Source organism: Myotis daubentonii, chromosome 3 (assembly GCF_963259705.1).
Source record: "Myotis daubentonii chromosome 3, mMyoDau2.1, whole genome shotgun sequence".
Taxonomy (NCBI): Eukaryota; Metazoa; Chordata; class Mammalia; order Chiroptera; family Vespertilionidae; genus Myotis; species Myotis daubentonii.
Window position 1 is genome coordinate 6,120,084 of NC_081842.1, and position 20,185 is coordinate 6,140,268.

A 20,185-nucleotide genomic window follows, 5' to 3' on the forward strand; every position below is an offset into this window, starting at 1 on the left:
GATTCCTTTTTAAAATTTCAATATAAAATTTAAAATAAACATTCTGGTAATTTTGATAAAAGACAAGAGGGACACATATGTAGTCATCTTTCACTTCAACCAACCAAACTCAGTAAACAAAGAACAGGAAGAGTCTGAGAAAAAATCCACCTGGATCCACACGTTTAAGATGGCAGACAAATCACGCGAGGATCCCAGCGGAAGTCACCCGCCAGGCCTCGGAGAAGCCAGAGCTCCGACCTCATGTCTGACATGGACTTCAGAGTGGCCTGGACACCGCTCGGGCAGAGCCAGGACGTCCTGGCCAGCACCGGGAGTTTCAGTTCTCGTCACTGAGGGAATTCGGCAGAAGAGAACCCCGTGGAGACATGGATGGGTATATCTTTCCTCCCACAGTGGGAGGACAGAGAGTAGAAGTCAGCAGAAGAGGGAGTAACTGGGACAGATCGGGGCATGGACTGATGGAAAATAATGGCAAGGCCAAGTTCCTAGGCGCTGAGTAATTGTTTGTGGGTCATTCAAACATTCCCCACCAGGCTGAGATATACTTTCTTCAAGATTTCATTGTTCATGATGGGACTGTGTAATAGAGATAATGTTCTAAAATCCCGAGTCCTAGAATAATTTTTTGAAAGCAAATGACTTAGCTGGGGGATTGGAGCTGTGGAAACACGTCCCATGCGTCCAGATGGCCCCTGCGCTGCCTTTCCTCGGAGGCTGGAGCCCGGCCGCCTTCCCTTCTGGGAAACAGCCCTCCGCAATCTCAAGTTCATTCGGCTCTCTCAATGACAGGGTTCAATTCCAATGGATAGCAATGCCAGGAACTGAAAATGTCACCATCTAATTAGGGCGGGGGAACAACGCAGCGTGGCCTCTCTTTCCTAATGCCATCTATGGTTTGCACACGGCCTGATGAGGGCTTTTTGTAAAATCCCTTACTCTTCCTGGTACAAGAACAACTGCAGTGAAAGTGACTGGCACAGTTCCATGGGCACAGCAAGAGGGGAAACGGACGCGTAACAAAGGAGCAAAGGCAGCAAGGACGGACAGGAGGTCAGGAAAGGGCGAGGCCTTCAACATGAAACGGAGTCTGAAAGAGACACTCCCAGCATCTTTATCAGAGCGTTTCACATGGTCCGAACCGCAGTTGGTCTACTCAGCGGTCGCCAACCTTTCGGACCTCACGGACCCCCAGTGGTCTGAGGACCACCGCTTGGCGACCGCTGGCTACGTGATGGGTGACAAGGTTGAAAGGAAGCAAAAAGTGCCTGAAATTCATGCGGGTTTGGGTGCTTCTAGGTTTTTCTGGGGGTCCACTGTTTCACAGTTTTCCTTACCTCTTCAGCACGTCCCTGATCCAAAAAACATCAAGAAACATTAACCTAAGGACATTTCCACCTATAAAGGAATATATGTGGGTATATATTTTTTCATTCCCAGATATACAGCAGGTTGCTTGCATCAAAACACATTATAAACATTTGACATGAAACTAAAACTTCAAAACTCAGAATTGTAAGTCTACTTCAAAATGATTCATTTTGAGAAGTACAATTTTCAATAAACTTCTTTTAAATCAATAGTTAAAACCACCCCACCAGTCTCTACAGTTTCTTCAATATAGTAAGCCAGTGCCCTTTTAAACGGGTCATAGACTAACAAATGGCAACCTTTACAACAATGCCTTATGCATAGCAAGTGCTTAAATGACAGTCATGAAGGGATTTTAAATTCCCACAACACCCACAACAGGCTGAGCCCTCACGTTGCCACTCACTGCCCGGGGGCCTCTGCCTTCATCCATGAACTCATTCCAGGCGATCTGGCCCAGGACAGAGACCGGTGGACCCTCTAGGCAACATCCCCATCCTCACCCGGGTTCACAAGGGTAAGCCCACAGGCTAGGCACCTGCCATTCCTGCTGCCCCCCCCCCCAAGGTGACCTTTCCAGGGCTCCACCGTGAAGGTCAGAAGGATACTCGGTGCTCTAAATTCTACAGTTGTTAGGTGCAACTTCATCAACTGGTGGAGCACACTGATCCCTATTGGAAACAGGCACACCACGCACAATGCCGTAAGTATAGTTGACTGTATTTACTGAGTGTGTGTGTGTGTGTGTGTGTGTGTGTGTGTCCCCTTAGATCAGCGGTTCTCAACCTGTGGGTCCTGACCCCTTTGGGGGTCGAACGATCCTTTGATAGGGGTTGCCTAAGACCATCGGAAAACACATATATAATTACGTATTGTTTTTGTGATTAATCACTATGCTTTAATTATGTTCAATTTGTAACCATGAAAATACATCCTGCATATCAGATATTTACATTATGATTCATAACAGTAGCAAAATTACAGTTATGAAGTAGCAACGAAAATAATTTTATGGTTGGGGGTCACCACAACATGAGGAACTGTATGAAAGGGTCACGGCATGAGGAAGGTTGAGAACCACTGCCTTAGATAAATGAGAAAAGTATATTCCCAGGCACAAGCCCGTGGCTGTGGATCCAGGACATCGGGAAATGCTATAAAATTCCCCTAAAGGTCTTGGCAAATAAGGATTTCCATCAACTTGCACACCTGCCCATATTCAGTGCCGTATTTTAACAAAGGCTGCAGCATGGAACTGTAAGGAGGTTTTAAAAATAAAATTATTTCATGAAAATCAAAGGAGGCAGCACTGATTTTGGGGCTAGGAAATCTTGGGGATTTGGAACATCCCTTTCCCTCGAACAGCATCCTGTTGTTCAGTCCGCCGTGAAATCCCGGCTGCCTCTGATTGGCCTGCCCGGATGCTCTGCACTGGAGGAGAGGGCCGAGAGCGTACTGTGCAGTAGCAGGAGCAATGTAGGAAAGTGAACGCTCCTCTTAACACACTGAGAGTAATTTGAAAGAAAACAGGGGGGTGGGGGGGCACTGGGGGGATAATGACACATATGTAATACCTTAATCAATAAAGAGAAAAAGAAATAAAAGTTGTTACACTTGCAAAAAAAAGAGAAAGAAAACAGCACCACCATTTTGATGGGAAGGTTGCTCATTCAACATTTATTCAGTAAATATAAGTTCCTACTATGTGACAGGCATCCTGTTATACTTGAGGTCAATGGGAAGAGATGGCTTTAAGTTAAAATTATTTTAATCCTAAATGATCTCAACTATTTTGATTTTCCTCTAGTTGTGCAATATTGTTTCCAAAAAAAAATAACAACACCATGAAGTATATTGTCCTTAAACCACAATTAAGTGCCCTAAATATGTCAAGTGCCAGAAGGTTATACTAGCTTGGATCATACCATAATCAAAATCTATTTACTTGCTTAAATATATCCCTACTCTCAAGTTATGGCTGTTGTAATTTGCATGTCATTCAGTTGACAATTTTTGTTGACTCTAAGGCATTTACACACTGTAGGAAACTGAAAAAAAAACACATAAAAACACACATTTTTTTGAAAGAAAAATCTCTACTAGAGAGTGAGAATTGCAAGACAGGGCCTTGGACAAGTCCTGAAACTCGCTGTGCCTCAGATTTCTCATCTGTACAGTGGGGCCCATGAGAGCAACCGCCTATGAGGCTGTTGACAAGTAGTTAGCTATAGCTTGACATACACTGCTAGCTTTTCCGCAAACATATGCTGATTTATCTGGTGTTTAAGACAAAAAATAAGACCCTTTCATTCTATCTAGCTCATGGCCCATTTTATATGATCCAATTTCTGTTAAAGAAGAGTAAACATTTAATAAAGTAAGTAGAGAGTTGCTTATGTTATAAAATCCAACAGACCCTCTGAGTTCAGTCGCTCTCTAATGTTCTCGTATTGAAATTGTAGGATTTGGGTCAATGGGCTCCATGCCTCCTGGACCACATCTCACACTTTAGCAAAGCTTCTTAAACAGAATTACTTCTGCTGTTGCTCCATGACAAACTCCACACACAAAAAAAATCAACTTATTTGTTTTTAAACCATGGAGTCCTGAGCACCGGGAACACTGTGTCCTTCTTTCCTTTAAAAGAGGGAAACACAGGATTCAGATGCCCAATAATCTACTGCACAAGAAAATAGCAGCGTTTATCAGACGTGTGAGCGCTCACGGTATCATCAGCTTGCTTCCTAACATCTGTCCGATGGTAATGCATCAGTGTAACCCAGAAAGCTGGGCAGGGGGGCAATACAACATGAGTTCAGAAGTTGCAGATTAGATTTAGAAAGTGAGTTGACATGCAAATCATCTCTATCAGTTAGCTCGGGCTGCATAGCAAAATACCACAGACTGGATGGCTTACACAATGGACATGTATTTGCCCACAGTTCTGGAGGCTGGAAGTCCAAGAGTAGGGTACCAGAATGGCCAGGTCCTGGTGAGATCTCACTTTCTTCCTTGCTGTGTGCTCGTATGTCTCTCTTCCTCTTCTTATGAGGCCACATTCCTATCAGATTAGTGCCCAACACTTAGGATCTCGTTGAACCTAAACTAACACCGAAAGCCCTATCTCCAAATGCAGTCACACTGGCGGTTAGGGCTTGTGAGTTTGGGTGGGGGGCACAATTCAGTCCATAGCATGAAACTGCAAGCCAAGAAGTTTGCCTATACTCCCTGGTGTCTTGGCCCTGGCCATCCCGATTCTGTCCCCGTCCTGGCCCAGCCCAGTCTGACACAGGGCGCGTTACATCAGCAGAGGGACAGGCAGCTGACGGTACGGCTGCCAGCTGGCATTCTAACACAGTTGGGGCGGGACTAACACAGCACAGGAGCATCCGTGCCCCTTGCCAAGATAGCTGCACTTCTTGCCAAGGATTTCTGCTTTTTTTCTTCTTTTAAATATTTTTTTTATTTAAGGATCTCATTTATCAGCTCTCTATCATGTGTGAAGCAGGAGCTGGAAAGACATATAATATGTGTGAGAGAGGGTAAAAAAGGAATTAGAAAAAAATTTTAATGTACGGGGTTGAACAGTGTCCTCCCTGAATCTATGCTCTTCCCAGACCCTCCTGATGCGACCTTAATTGAAAATGGGGTCATTGTAAATGTGATTAGTTAAGATGAGATCATAGGAGTAAGGTGGGCCCTTAAGCCAAGATGACTGGTGTCCTTGTAAGAAGAGGAGGTGGGACACAGAGACACACACAGAGGGAAGATGGCCATGTGACAACAGCAGCAGTGATTGGAGTGATGCATCCACACGCTAAGGAACACCAAGGATTGCTGGGACCACAAGAAGCTAGTAGAGAGGTATGGACTGGATTCTCCCCTGGAGCCTGCAGAGAGAGTGTGGCACTGCTGATGCCCTGATCTTGCACTTCCAGCCTCTGGATCTGTGGTGGAACACATCTGTTATTTTAAGGTGGGGTTAAAGGTGTTGTCTTAATGTGTTGTTTCCCATCTAATCTGTGATATTTTGGAAACTAATAAATACTATCTAAAAAAATGAAGAATGCAAAGGCAAATTCATATTTGGTCACAGGTGGCAGGAGGAGAGGAGGCAGTGGGGAACAAATAGGCCGAAGAGAGAAGACAGGTCCACAGTTAGAATCATCTCCATAGAAGTGATGGAGAAAGCCCTGGGAAAGGGATGAGATGACCAACAGAGAAAGTGGAGACCGATGAGAAAAGGGAGCGAAGACTGAGTTTTGGGGTTACTTACTTGCTCAGGTCTGAGCAAGAAAGACAAGATAAGAGACAGTGGATAATGATCAGAGAGGAGAAAGTCAACCAGGACAGTGCAGTGTAGTTTGTCACCCAAAGGAAGGCAACGGGTGGAGGAGGAAGGTTAGTGTGCGCATTCTTCAAGAAGGTCAGAGAGAATTTGCACCAAGAGATAGCCTTGGCATTTGACATTAGGAAGTCCTGGGTGACCTTGAAAATTTAAGTTTCAGTAGAATGTAAGAGGCATAGCCCAAATCAGGAGAGGTTAGGAATAGTAGTGGATACAGACTATTAGTTTTAAAAATGTTCCAGGAACAACAACAATAACAAAACACCAGAAAGAATGAAAAACACACAGTAGTATGAAATTTGACAAAGGGAAAATTTCTTTAAAATCGGGGGACTGTGTCAGAAGAAACACAGTGATCATTAAGGAGATGATGTCAGAGGCAAGAGGAGAAACTTGAAGCAAGGTCCCAGAAAACTCCAGGAATCTTGACAATGGCATTGGCTGGAAGGAAAGAGGAACGTCTCACCCCGTGAGAGAACACACGAACATATACCCAATGTTTGAGGTAGGAGGGAGAGCTGCGAGAGCTGAATTCAAACTCACCATATAAAACGATATAATCTTTGGAAGACTAGAGAGTAGATCCAGGAGAGGCTAGGAATGGGGAACTTAAGACTCTGAGGAGAAGCTTGGCCAAGCCACCTTCAACAACATGAAAGGAATCAACAGAAATATGAAAAGACCTGGAGAAACAGTGAAGGGCCAGTTAAAATCAATTGGTGGGAATGGTCAACGCACAATCCCTAGCGATGCTTTTTAGGCTGGACTGGCAATTCTACCGGTGATGGGCTACCGAGGAGGGAGGAAATCTAGGGTGCTCAAAGCTGCATCCCCTGTCCCATCTGCCTAGCAGTGAAGCCACAAAAGGCTGACAGTCACTGGGACTCGGTTTGGTGATTTTCTGGGGCTCCAGCCACCAACCCACCTTGTGATGAGGGACTCTCCTGCACTTGGTCCAGCCCAGGGCAATGGAAGCAGCAGCAAGAGCCCCAGACAACCCATGTTTATCTCAGGTCTTGACTTTGACTCCATGTTGATCTCTTATTCTTTGTGTTTATAAATGTTTACATTGAAACCTTCATGTTTAAGGTGTATGCTTGTAGATCTTGGGTCCTGCCTTCTTATTGGATGGCTCATTGCCCAAGGAAATTTTGATTCATGATAGCTGATTGTAGCTTGATGACAATGATAACATTAACAATATTAGTGTTACCACTGCCTGGTATTATTTTGTGAATGGTCCTGTTATCCTCTTCAACGTTCCTGCTATATGAGAGCTCACAGATGAACAAAAGACCAGAAAATGCACCTGCGTCCAAATTATATCTGATGGACTTGGCTGACCATCTGCTTCCTGTGCCTAGAAAGAACGAAACGTCACAGAGAGAGGAGCGCAGGCGGAAGATCCCTCACAGCTGAACATAAACTAGATTTACATTTAGGTGAAGCCAGGAAAGAATCGGGTCAATTGTCTGGGATATTAACGTAATCTGGGGTGAGCTCTAACTGTGGGCTGGGAAATAGTGAAGGGCCCTTAGGGGATGAAGTCCTCAAAGTATACAGTGTCTCATTCCCTTGCTCTCTCTAGTACTTCATGCTGGACATACTGAAAACGTGAGTTGAATGAGTGAAAAAATGAGCCATCATCATTGAGGAAATAATCATACAGAAAAGAGTTTACATAGTAGGGCTGGGACTCCTCTCCCTAGAAAGGCCTGTTTGCAAGTCTTGGAGCTGGGATTCCTATAGGGTCCCACCACCCTGACGGTTCAGAGTGGCTCACTGTGCCTAACCTGTGCAAACAATACTGTTTTCGCTGGACACCTGCCCTCCTTCAGGAAACCTGGGATTGATGTACGTGACAGTCAGAGGGTGCCTGTGTGACCCCCCCGCACCCCCCCCCAAATAGCACCCGTGGGCATCGAGTCCTTACTGAGCCTCCATGTAGGTAGCATCTCACATTGGTTGTCACTGCTCCCTGCTGGGGATTGTTTCCTGGGTGACGCCACGGGGAGACTCTTGAGGAGTGTGCCTGGTTCCCCCAGATTTCTCCTCCCATCATGTGCATTCCCTTTGCTGACTTGCTCTGTGTCCCTTCCCTGTAACAATCCCAGCCATGAGCACGACAGTGTGCCGAGTCCTGCACATGCTGCCAGGTACCCCCAAACCCTTCGCACACACCCTTCAGAACATAAAAAGTCTGTGAGATGCGATCCAAGAGGGGAAACTTGGCCTGGACAGTCATTGGCTTGACAAATGGAATCTTCATATCCTGTCATTTTGTAGTGAGGGGAACCAGCACAACCACCTTTCATCCACATGAGGCGAAAAATAAAAAAGCACTTTTCCACGATCACGCGGCCAATCTGTGCTAGAGCCGCACTTAGGAGCCCTGCTCTCCTGGTAACACTTGGAGTGGGGAATCAAGGAGTGTTTTAAGGTGACCTTCATTTCATAGTAGATGGGGTGGTTTGTGCGAACACACACACACACACACACACACACACACACACACACGGCTCTCCTGAGATCCTCTATCTAGCTCAATCTGTTATCACGTTTTCCTGTGTGTGTTTTTTGTTGTTGTTTTCTTTTAAAAAATGATTATGTTAACATGCCTGTGGCAATGTGTGTGTCTCTGTCCCAGCAGATCGGAAGTCAAAACAGATTTGGGGGGGGGGGAACCCCTATCACCTACAGTGCACAGTTTCTGCTTGTGAGAAGGGCATGTGCCCTTCCAAAGGCTGAACCTGGGAGACTTCCGTTTCCTCTGACCTTTCAGGACCTCATTAGTGGGTTATTTTTGGAATAACTGACGAGCCACTCATCTAACATGACCTTTATTCTCAGTGTCATGAAGAATTGCCTCCAGATCCGTAAACAACCCAGTTTCTAATGACTTCCAGGTGGCAGCGGAGTAACACGTTAAAACGGGATTAGTGAGCAACAGACTTAACTGGCAAAATTGTGATCAATTAGTGGCTTTAAAAAAAGAGAGAGGCCAAGACCCTCCGTTCCTGTGAACTTTTGTGTGGAATAGAGAGGGGTGGGCAAAAGTAGGTTTACGGGGCCATTGTCACCTTCTGAGTTAATAAAGCTCCTGTAAGAACCATAGCCTGCATGTCTTTTTCCATTCAAACAACTATAAACTTATGTCGCCCACCTATGTATCTTTCAGTTACCTCACTCCCCAAAAAACAGCACAGTGAAATAGTGCAGCGTTCTTCCTTTCTATTCCCGTTGCTGCCTACCTCCTGTGCTGAGAGCAACTCCCAGGGTTGGAAATGTACCTCGTATTTGCTGGAGAGAGAGGGGGGGGGGGGGGGGAGAACGGACAGATAGCGATATGGATGGAATAAATAGATGAAGGGAGGGAGGGAGGGAGGGAAGGAGGGAGGAAGGACGGAAAATGATCTGTTCCAGTTTTCATTTGTTCTATCAATTAGTTTTAGTGCAGTGCTGACGAACCTTTTGAGCTCGGCGTGTCAGCATTTTGAAAAACCCTAACTTAACTCTGGTGCCGTGTCACATATAGAAATTTTTTGATATTTGCAACCATAGTAAAACAAAGACATATTTTTGATATTTATTTTATATATTTAAATGCCATTTAACAAAGAAAAATCAACCAAAAAAGTGAGTTCGCGTGTCACCTCTGACACACGTGTCATAGGTTCGCCATCACTGTTTTAGTGAGTATCACAGAAACTCTTCTCTAAGTCCGCCACTCCCTGGTACTTTCAAACCGGGGACTACAGGTCTGTTCCTGAAGTCATGTTGATGTTGATCACATTCCCTTCACTCATAAGCACCTTGAGGACTGAACTGGGTCTTATCGCCATAGCAACCTGAGCAGCTATGCAGCAGGTTGCCTTGAAAATGCTCAGTGACTAGGAATAAAATTAAAACATACGTGTCTTAGAAAGAGGGAGCATGGGCTCGCAGAGCCGTGTGTCAGTCACACAGCACATACACGGTGACACACCCACCACGGCATACCTTGCCGCCCCAAAGGCTGTGCCCCTCTCCCTCCAAAAGACAACAGCCCCATCCAAGCTGCTCTCAGTCTAAGTCGCAGGGCTGTGCTTACGGTAAACCTCGCCCAACTGGGTTGACTGTATCCATGATGCATTTTCTCCTAATCCTCAAATGCTAATGGACTTTTCTGAATGGACATCTCCCTCCCCCAAAAATCATTTGAGGGTGTGTCTTCGAAGCCTCTGGCCCATGCGCCTGTGGCAGCCCTCACACCCTCACAGCACAGAACTCTCTCCCTAGGGCTCCCTAAGAGCAAAGCCGTCTGCATGGGGCCAGCGAGGGGAATGCTTCTAAAGCACAGGCTCCGCCTTATCTAGATGGCCAGACCCAAACTCAGCATCCAAGACTCCAACAGCCTCTCATGTGCAGTGCTAGGCTGATGTCCTTTGATATTTAAGGTGGGCAGGAAGTGGTTCTTTTACCCAAAACACGGGAAGAAGAAAAGCATCTGTGGACTTGAACTCATTGATCCTGAGAGATAAGATCCTCCTTGACTCATCACTTAGAGATGATCTGATGGGAAACATTGTGACAGAAATCGGGCCAGGGCTGAAGAGGGAGGCAGATTCCCTGGGAAGAGTACAATGTTTGCTTTCTCCATTTTTTCAAATCCAGTTGCCCTTGGGCTGTGTCTTTGATGTTAATGTAGCTAAACCCCCAGTGAGAGTCTCAGAATTTTATCAGCGAAAACAGACGCGGGATGCTGGGCCCTCCCGTTGCTGGCCTCCCTCATCAGGAAGAAATGCTCACCAGGCCATTGCGTGGCACCCAAACATGAAGCTGTTGTCATTGTTCTTTTCCATAACGGGGTCTTCTGTCTCTATCTCCACAGCAAAACCTCCCAAGGCACAGTAATGCCCAAACTACTGCATTTTTATTGGGCACATTCATATGCTGATATTGACCAGCCTTTCGTTTTGGCTTGGGGAAGTAGTAAGGACGTCTTTAAAATGAGTATAAACATCATGGCTCATTGTCCTGGCTCATTTCAGTTAGGTAGGAAGGCGGTAAGTCAGGATCTATCATCAAAATTGAGGACATTAGATGGCAGGGTGCACATCTGTCCCAGCAATACACATTCTCAAGCCGCCTATTGTCCATTGTTCCAGAGTCTGAGAGTGAAGGTTAACCATGTGGTACCTGATAGCCCAGGGGAAGGGCCCAGGGGAAGAACCCAGGTAGCCGGCAAAGCAGAAGGAAGACAGCATCAGTCCTTAGGAGCCTCCCCTTCCCCTGGGAAACGACAGGATTCCTACCTTTAGGCCTGTCCTAGCTTGGGCTGCTATAACAAAATATACACTGGGTGGCTTAAACAACAGACATTTATGTTTTGACAGTTGCGGAGGGTGGAAGTTCAAGGTCAGGGTGCCAGCACGGTGGGCTCTGGTGACAGCCCTCTTCTGGATTGTAGACAGCAGGCTTCTCAAGTGTCCTCACATGGTCGATAGCGCTCTGGCGTCTCTTCTCCTACGGACACTGGTCCCACCATGAGGGACCCCTCTTCATGACCTAATATAACCTTAATCACTTCCCAAAGGCTCCCTCTCCAAATACCATCACATGGGGAGGGAGGAGGGGATAGGGCTTCAATATGTAAATTTTGAGGGGACACAAACATTCTGTCCATAGCAAGACCACTGAGGTATTCTTCTCCAAAACCATTTAAAATGAACCAACTTATATTCTTAATATCAGTGAACTAATGACCTCATATGACAAGGAGGCACCACTTGATTCCTGAGTCTACAGTCAGGTCAAGTTCAATCTGCCCTGGGAAGAAATCAATGAGTGGCCTACTGTGCAGTAAGCTAATGAGAGCAGCTGCTGGAATGGCTACTGGAACTGCGGTTCACATAGCAACAGAGATAGACCCCTGATAGTTACTTCTCTCCCTATAAGAACATAATCCAGTCATTTATTTTCTCATCAAAGATAAAGGGCAAAACACAGTACGACATGCCAGTGGAAACTGTTTCATTTCTTTTTATAGGAAGACACCATTTTAATTTTTGTAATTGAAAAGGAATTCCTTTATGACAAACACTCATTTACCTTGGCCAAGATTTCCAAAGAGCCCACAACCTCTGTATGAGGCCAAAGCTCAGCCATTAAAACAGGCCTTTGCTGCTCTGGCCTCCCACAAGGTGCTCAGGACCCAGGACCCAGGACCCAGGACCCAGGGGTGGAGCCAGACATCCCAAGGCAGGTGGGCCAGCCTCAGCCTGTGCAGGCAGCTCTCACCCTGCGCAGGTAGCTTCCTGCCCGGAGCCTGAGAGGAAGTAGCAGCCAAGAACCTCCTGTGCACCACGCCCAGCCCTCCACCCGCCTCTCCACTTACTGCTGTAGAATACTTACACAGCCTGGTGTTCATGGCTCATTTAACCCATCACTTTCCAAAGAACTAACAGAAGTGTCCCAGCCTGACTCAGGGGAGGCTGGGATATCTTGGAATCCGAGGAAGAGAGGTGGGATGACAGCCACTGCCAATGACTAAATCTAAACTACTTCCACAAGGAGTTACTGGGCTCATCAAGGTTAAGGTTAAGACACACCTTAACCTTTTCCCGACCATCTGCTGTGCACAGGGATGTCTCTCCTGGAGCTCACAGCTAACTCAGAAGAAGTCCCTTGGTTTCTGGGACCTCTGTGCTGTTCGAGGTCACCCCCCACAGTCAGACCCAGCAATTCCACTTTGGGAATTTATACAAAGAAAACACCACCACTAATTCAAACAGACATGTGCATATCCATGCTCACTGCAGCATCTTTACAATAGCCAAGATATGGAAGCAACCTAAGTGTCCATCAATAGACAAATGGACAAGGACATGGTGCATACACACAATGGAGTATTACTCAGCCATAAAAATGAATGAAATCTTGCCCTCTGCAACATGAATGGACTTAGAGCAGTGGTTCCCAACCTCCCTAATGCTGTGACCCTTTAATACAGTTCCTCATGTTGTGACCCAACCATAAAATTATTCTCGTTGCTACTTCATAACTGTAATGTTGCTGCTGTTATAAATTGTAATGTAAATATCTGATATGCAGGATGTATTTTCATTGTTATAAATTGAACATAATTAAAGCATAATGATTAATCACAAAAACAATATGTAATTATATATGTGTTTTCCGATGGTCTTCGGTGACCCCTGTGAAAGGGTCATTCGACCCCCAAAGGGGTTGCAACCCACAGGTTGAGAACCACTGACTTAGAGGGTATTGTGCTAAGTGAAATAAATCAGACAAAGACAAAAATCTTATGCTTTCATCTGAGTATAGCACTAATTAAAGTGTCTAAGAAACATATGAACACACCCATAACAGTATATGTGCATATATATATATATATATATATATATATATATATATACACACACACACATATATATAAAACCTGTATTAAAAACCTGCACAGAGACTCATACAGATAGAGAACAAACCAATGGTTGTCAAAGTGAGGGGCAGCAGTGGGAAGGAAAAAAATGGTGAAGGGAATTGAGATATACAAACTTCTAATTATAAAATAAATAAGTCATGGGGATGTAATATACAGCACAGGGAATACTGCCAATAGTATTGTAATAAATATGTACAGTGACAGGTGGTTACTAGACTCATCATGATCACATCGTAAGGTATATAAATGTTGAATCACTTGGTTGTGCACCTGGAATGAATATAACACTGTATGCAAATTATACGCTAGTAAGAAAGTCAATTGACCATGGGTGTGATAATTTCCTTCTAGACTTCCCCCTCTGTTCCACTGATCAGCAAGCTTAGCTCTGCACCAATATCATGTGGTCTTGATTACTGTCGCTTTACCATAAACTCTGAAATTGGAGAGTGCAAGTCCTCCCAAAACAAAATAAAATGAATACCAGTGCCTCCCCAACCACTCAGCCCTTGGGGCCCAGAGGAGGGAGGTCCCAGCCAGGCTTGTCCTCTGGGCCTCCCTGCCTCCCTGTCACACTCAGGGTCCTGGCCACAGAGAGAAAAGTAACCCTGCCCACCTAAACCAGCCCAAACTGCTTTATTGACTGTGATCACCAGTGGTTTTTACCGTTTGCAATCTCCATGCCTTCATGACCTCCTTCCCTGGGAGTTTGGCAGGTTCACGGTGCGGGGCTCGGGCACTGGGAACCAGGGCTGACAGTAGCCATCGCCAGTCACAGTAGAGGCTGCATTTCCAGGCTTCCCGTGTGTGGCTCATTATACTGTTTCGGGGGCCCTGTTCTCAGTCTTAACTACCTGAGTATGAAAATAGTTTACATTCTCACTCTGTCTCAATCTCCCTCTGTCTCAATGTCTCTATCTATCTGCCAATTATCTATCAACAATCTATCCACCTATCCGTCTATCTCTGCCATGTGGAGACTCTTGACAATACCCTGTGTTTGATTAAATGGTTTACTTATAAACAAACAAAAACTTGCTATTAATGTATTCTGAATGAGATAAAAGCAGGTACTAGATCTGTTTTCTGGATGTTTTTGTGAAAGAAGAAAAGCCAGGTGCTTATCCATGATACATGTTATTTTTTAAATGTTGCCCATGGATGAAGCTCCTCTGCCTGACCGAGGAGTGGACCTGGGAGTCGCCTGTCCCTATCAGCACGTGTCACCTCTGCATCTGCCTATCAGCATCCTCTCCATTCACTTGGTATAAAATCCCTTACATTTCATTTAATTAGGCTTGTGTGTTTAAAGAAAAAAGAGTGTATTCACATAGATTGCAAAAAGACAGAACCTGCATATGTGTGTAGCACTAACTACAGGTGTTTAGGAAACATATGAACACACACATTATATTATAAAAACCTACACAAAACCTATAAAAGATCTATCTATAGATAGCTATCTAGGTATGTAAAACCTCATGGTAAATACTTTGATTTCTCACCCAGATTTCCAGGTATTCGCTCCTTCCAGGAACATGTCCCACTGAAGTCAGGAATGACCATGGGACTTGCTTTGGCCACTTAAATATGAATAGAAATGGTGTGTGTCACCTCCATGTAGAACAGCGGTTCTCAACCTGTAGGTCACAACCCCTTTGGCGGTCGAACGACCCTTTCACAGGGGTCGCCTAAGACCATCCTGCATATCAGATATTTACATGACGATTCAGAACAGTAGCAACATTACAGTTATGAAGTAGCAACAAAAATAATTTTATGGTTGGGTCACAACATGAGGAACTGTATTTAAAGGGCCAGAAGGTTGAGAACCACTGACGGGGAAGCAGGCAGAGGCAGTTTGCATTCTCCCTGCTCCCTTGCCCCTCCAGGGCAGACCCTGGGGTTGTTAGATGGCTCTTATAAGATGGTGGAGCCTCCATCAGCGCCGACCCCCGAGTGTGGGAGATTGTAAATATTGCCCAAACCCCCCCCCTCCCTGAACCCAGACGATCTGACTCTGGGCTCAGCCAGATGAACTTATTACATATAATCTCTCCATCTGCCTCCAAGAAACCAAAACAACCTCTAAGGAGAAGCAATTAAAACCATTAACAATCAAAATTAGCAACTAGAAGTGCACAGGTGAGTATCTATCCTGATTATTGCAATAGTTTTCACTTCTTAAGCATAGTATGTCTGTCATACTCTAACAAATAGGATGATGCATCAACGTTTATTGTTCAATAAAGTGCGAGGCACTTCAAATTCACTGTAAAGATGATATTAGGACATGCTGAAACATCCATTACATCCTAGTTTACTGTGATACACTTTAAAGGCCAAAGATTTAATTTTTGATCTGGACTTTTTAATGGTTTGATGATTTTTTTCATTGTTCTTAAATAGTAACCTATATTGTCTAGCGGGCCAATAAACTGATAAACAGAAATGCTTTGTCACCATGAGAGTTTAGTTCCAATTTCTTCTCTCTGTAAATTGTCAAAGTGTTGACAGTATTCAAGGATTACATTCAAACGCATGTGCGCAAACATGCATACACATACATGATATAAAGGAAAGCAATTGTTTATAACCCATTGTACCACATTCAGTGCCCAACACAGCTGTTTGCCAAAAGCAGCCAACAGTCATCATCCAACCATGTGCAAACCAGGAAACTGAGGCTCGTGCCCACATGGCCTTTCCAGGTAAGTAGTAAGGAGCAAGGACTCAACTCAAAAGCCGCCATGGAAGAAGTACCCCTCCTTCTTCGAAGCCAGATTCCCATTGTCTCATTGGTGGACACCAAAACAAGTCAAGAAATTACTTATATACAAATAGGCATATTTCAGTGCTGAATAGCTATGCTAGCTAGAATCTTCAAGAACGAGGCCAGAGACGCCTCATCACTCAAAGACTTCCGAAAGGGTCAAAACGGCAGAAAATCAGAGCTTCATTTTCTAGTTTTCAGTTTCAGACTCGTCCTCAATGTACCACCAAGGCCTCTCACAGACAGGATAATCCTACCTCCCTATTTCCAGCTGCATAAATAAAAACACAATTTCCTTATAAAAATAAAACACCAGCTATAGCGTATCGTGTAAGTAACTAATTTTGATCCATTCAGTCAATCACTGAAGAATATCTGATTCAAGCCAAGTAAACCAAGATGAAACGTTGAAGCCGCCATTTACTCATGAGATAGCACCATCTTAAGGACACTAGTTCTCGACTACGATGAACGCACAGGAAGAGGCCCGACTCGATGTGTGGAACACCCTGCGAGAAGGTGACCTGACGCGCTCGCCTGGAGGCGGGGAGCCTACCTGAGATGAGTGAAACAGTGTCTTTCTCCCATGAGACGACGGTGATGTACGCCTCCACCGAGGAGGGGATAATGCACTTGAAGACCGCGACATTGCCTCTCATGGTTTTCTGGTCCTCCACACGGACTGTATAGGGCTCCCGTAAAACTGCAAGACAGGAAGGGGACCGGGTAACACAGGCGACCTCCTTCTGAGAGCATCTCACCTGGATGTATACACTGTATCCCATGGATAGGAACTGCAGCAGAGAGATTTATGGGGGGAAATTTTAAACAATCTACATTTCACGTCTTAAGGACTTTCATTCATTACCAATAAGCTCCCCAAATACGAAAGGGCAAGGGTACACCTAAACAGAGTTCATCTCCCCCAAAGGCAGCTCCATGTGGGAAGTAGCTTCTAAGTGGAGTCATGATGATAGAGAACGGCTCTCCGTGTCCTCTGAGGACCAAGAAAAACATTTCAGACTATAAAGAGAATTTTAAAATCCAAGAAAGGCAACCTCTCCTGGAAATGCTTGCAAACTACACAACAAAGAACTCTTCATGAGTGACATTTTAATGACAGTTGCAAAGCAGTTTGGGAAACAATGATTCTGCTGCCCATCATGGAGGGAAGGACGCTGATGAGGGAGCCTGCCCGAACCCACAGCAATAGGACTATCCCAGAAAGTGCTCAAAGCCACTTCCATGAATGAAGCATCTGGGTTCAAATTTGAGCCCTACCACTCTTGCCGGCTATATAGTAGGGATTTAGATGAAAACATCTACCACAAGGGGTGGTTGTAATGGCCTGATATTGTGGATAAAGCATTCAGGACAGGCTCGGGTACAGCTACACAAATCCACGCCATGTCCGTGGAAGACCTCTGTGTCCAGGGCAAGGAGACATCCATGCGTCTCACCAACATTATCCCTCACGCCAGCTCCGTAAACATGGGAAGGGCTTACTTCCTGAGTGCGTCATTGTCCTCCAATTTGAAACGAAGGTGCTGGTACAGGAAGATCTTCAAGGTCTGGATTTCATAAATCTTTGACTTTCTAAGATATCCAGATCTCTTAAAATTTTAGTCATTTATTGGAAAATATGTGGCAAGAAAACTAGCATGAAATTAATTTCAAAAAATTAACGTATCAACAAACATAGGAATGGTTTCAAAAGGGAACTGTCCTCTTGGGCAGAGGTAAATAATGCCACCTTGTTTTCGCTTCCTTTTTTCTCCTCTTTTCTTCTTTGTTTTGGGCTACTTTTTAATGAGTCCATTGTTTCTACTTTGTTGGTCTGCTAGCCATAACTCCCTGTGTGGTTATTTCAGGGGTTGCTTTTTGTGGTATCCATCTGTAACACCATCATTTATATTCAGGTGATGCTAGACTACTTCCCATAGAATAAGAGAACCCTAAAACACTGTACTTCTCTGTCTACTCCAGGCCTTAATGCTACCATCCTCATTTTATTTGTACCTATGTTACAATCCCCACAAGACACGGCTGTTATTTTGTTCAATTGTTTTTTTAAGGATTTTAAATTTAAAACGGGGTTTATTTACCCATGTAGTTACTTTTTTCATTCTTCTTCTTTGAGTATCCTCCATCAGGTGTCATTTCTTCTAATTGCAGGACATTTTTTCTAAAGATGTCTCATAGTGCAAGTCTTTCAAATTTTGTGTGCCGAACGCCTATATTTCACCTTTATTTTTGCAAGATTCCTGCGTGCAGATTTCTGGATTCACAGACCCTTTTCTTCCAGGACTTCAGAGGTGCAGCCTCACCGTGTTCTCACACTGATTCTGAGGGAGTCTGTCGTCATCTTTCCCTTTGTCCCCCTATGTGTGATGGGTCCCTTTCTCTGGCTGTTTTTAATGTCCTCTCTTTCTCATTGGTCCCACGCAATGTCTTCTGATGCACCCTGATGTGTTTTTCTTCATGTAGTTTATGCTTAGGTTTCCTGGGCCTGTGGGGTCTGTGGATTTATAGGTTTCCTCAAATTTGGAACATTTTGACCAGTATTTTAACTTCTTTTTTATTTTATCATCCATTTCTTTGGGGAGTCTATTTGTATAGTAAGCTTATTTGACATATTTTTCAAGTTTTTGGAATAAACTTTTTTTTTTTCCGATCAGTTTTAGGTTTACAGAAAATTTCACAGAAAGTACAAAGAGTTCCCATATGCTCTTCCTCACCACCCCTACAGTTCTCATTATAAGCCTCTCAATTAGTGTGATACATTTTTATAATTAATAAATGAATATTTATACATTCTTATCAGCTGAAGTCCATAGTTTACATTAAGGTTCACTCTGTTAGACAGGACTATGAATAATGTCATGTATTCATCGCTAAGGCATCATCTGGAATAATTTCACTATCCCATAAATGTCCTATTTGCCCCACAACCCTTGGCGACCACTGATCTTTCTACCTTGCCATAGTTTTGCCTTTTCCAGAATGTCATACCTTTGGATTTATACAGTATGTAGTCTTCTCAGATTGGCTTCTTTCACTTAGTAACATGCATTTAAGGTTCCTCTATGTCTCTTTATGGCTTGATAGTTTATTTCTATCAATGAGTAATATTCCATTGTTTGGATGGATATATCAGTTTATTGTTAAGAAATATTCTTGTTAAAATGTAAAGAAAGACACTTTAAGAATTTTGCAATAGGAGTCATGATTATTTCAATTGGGAGATAAATTTTGCTCAACTGTATATACAGCAAGAACAAGTGAACATAGAGAGCCAACCACAAAGCAAGGGGGTCAGTGGGTGGAAATTACTAAGAGGAGACATCAAGGGTAGGGAGTCTTGTTAAATGTGGGCTGAACACTTACACATCACAAGTGAGAGGAGGAGCTCGACCAGATGTTAACAGTGATCAAATAGCAAATATCAGAGGTGGGGGATGACTTGGCAGGACTCGTGCTGAAACTGGGCTCAGGGAGAATAGACACGGAAGGTCAAACTAGTTGAGAAGAGGGCTCAGAGGAGCCTGGCAGAAATTTACTCAAGGATGGAGTCTTCGTCATTATCCATTCACATACAGAAGGGCTTCTTTGTTGCTTCCAATTTTTAGTAATTATGAAAAAAGCTGTTATAAAAATCCATGTGCAGGTGCCCTGGCCAGGTGGCTCAGCTGGTGGGAGCATCACCGCATCCACCAAAAGGTTGCAGGTTTGATCCCAGTCAGGTTGTGGGTTTGCTGCCTGGGAAGGGTATGTATGGGAGGCAACTAACCAAATGTTCTCTCTCACATCGATGTTTCTCTCTCCCCCTTCCTCTTTCTAAAATTCAACAAACATGTCCCTGGATGAGAATTTTTTTAAAAAGATTCAGCCCTGGCCGGTTTGGCCCAGTGGAGAGTTAGCCTGTGGACTAAAGGGTCCCAGGTTCGATTCCAGTCAAGGGCACATGCCCAGGTTGCAGGCTCAAACCCCAGAAGTCAGCCAATCAATGATTCTCTCTCACTGATGTTTCTCTCTCTCCCTCTCCCTTCCTCTCTGAAATCAATAAAAATATATTTTAAAAAAAGATTCATCTGCGGGTTTTTGTGTCCTGCATCTGGAAACTTAAGGTGAGAAACTGGGGCAATCACAGGGCTCAGATGCTTTATTCCAGTTTCTCCAGGATCACTTCCCTGCACCCTGGGGTGGCCAGGCTGGGAAACTGGCACTGGGTATATTTTGTCTGTGTGTG

General features: G+C 44.4%; 1 protein-coding gene across 1 annotated transcript in view; it reads right to left on the bottom strand.

Moving 5' to 3' along the window:
• Window positions 1–20,185, bottom strand: part of DSCAM (DS cell adhesion molecule) — a 460,072-nt gene that overhangs the window by 344,896 nt on the left and 94,991 nt on the right. The window contains exon 4 of the mRNA XM_059685889.1: window positions 16,493–16,639. Within this exon, the coding sequence (XP_059541872.1) occupies window positions 16,493–16,639 (147 nt within the window). The remainder of the gene's footprint in view (window positions 1–16,492; window positions 16,640–20,185) is intronic.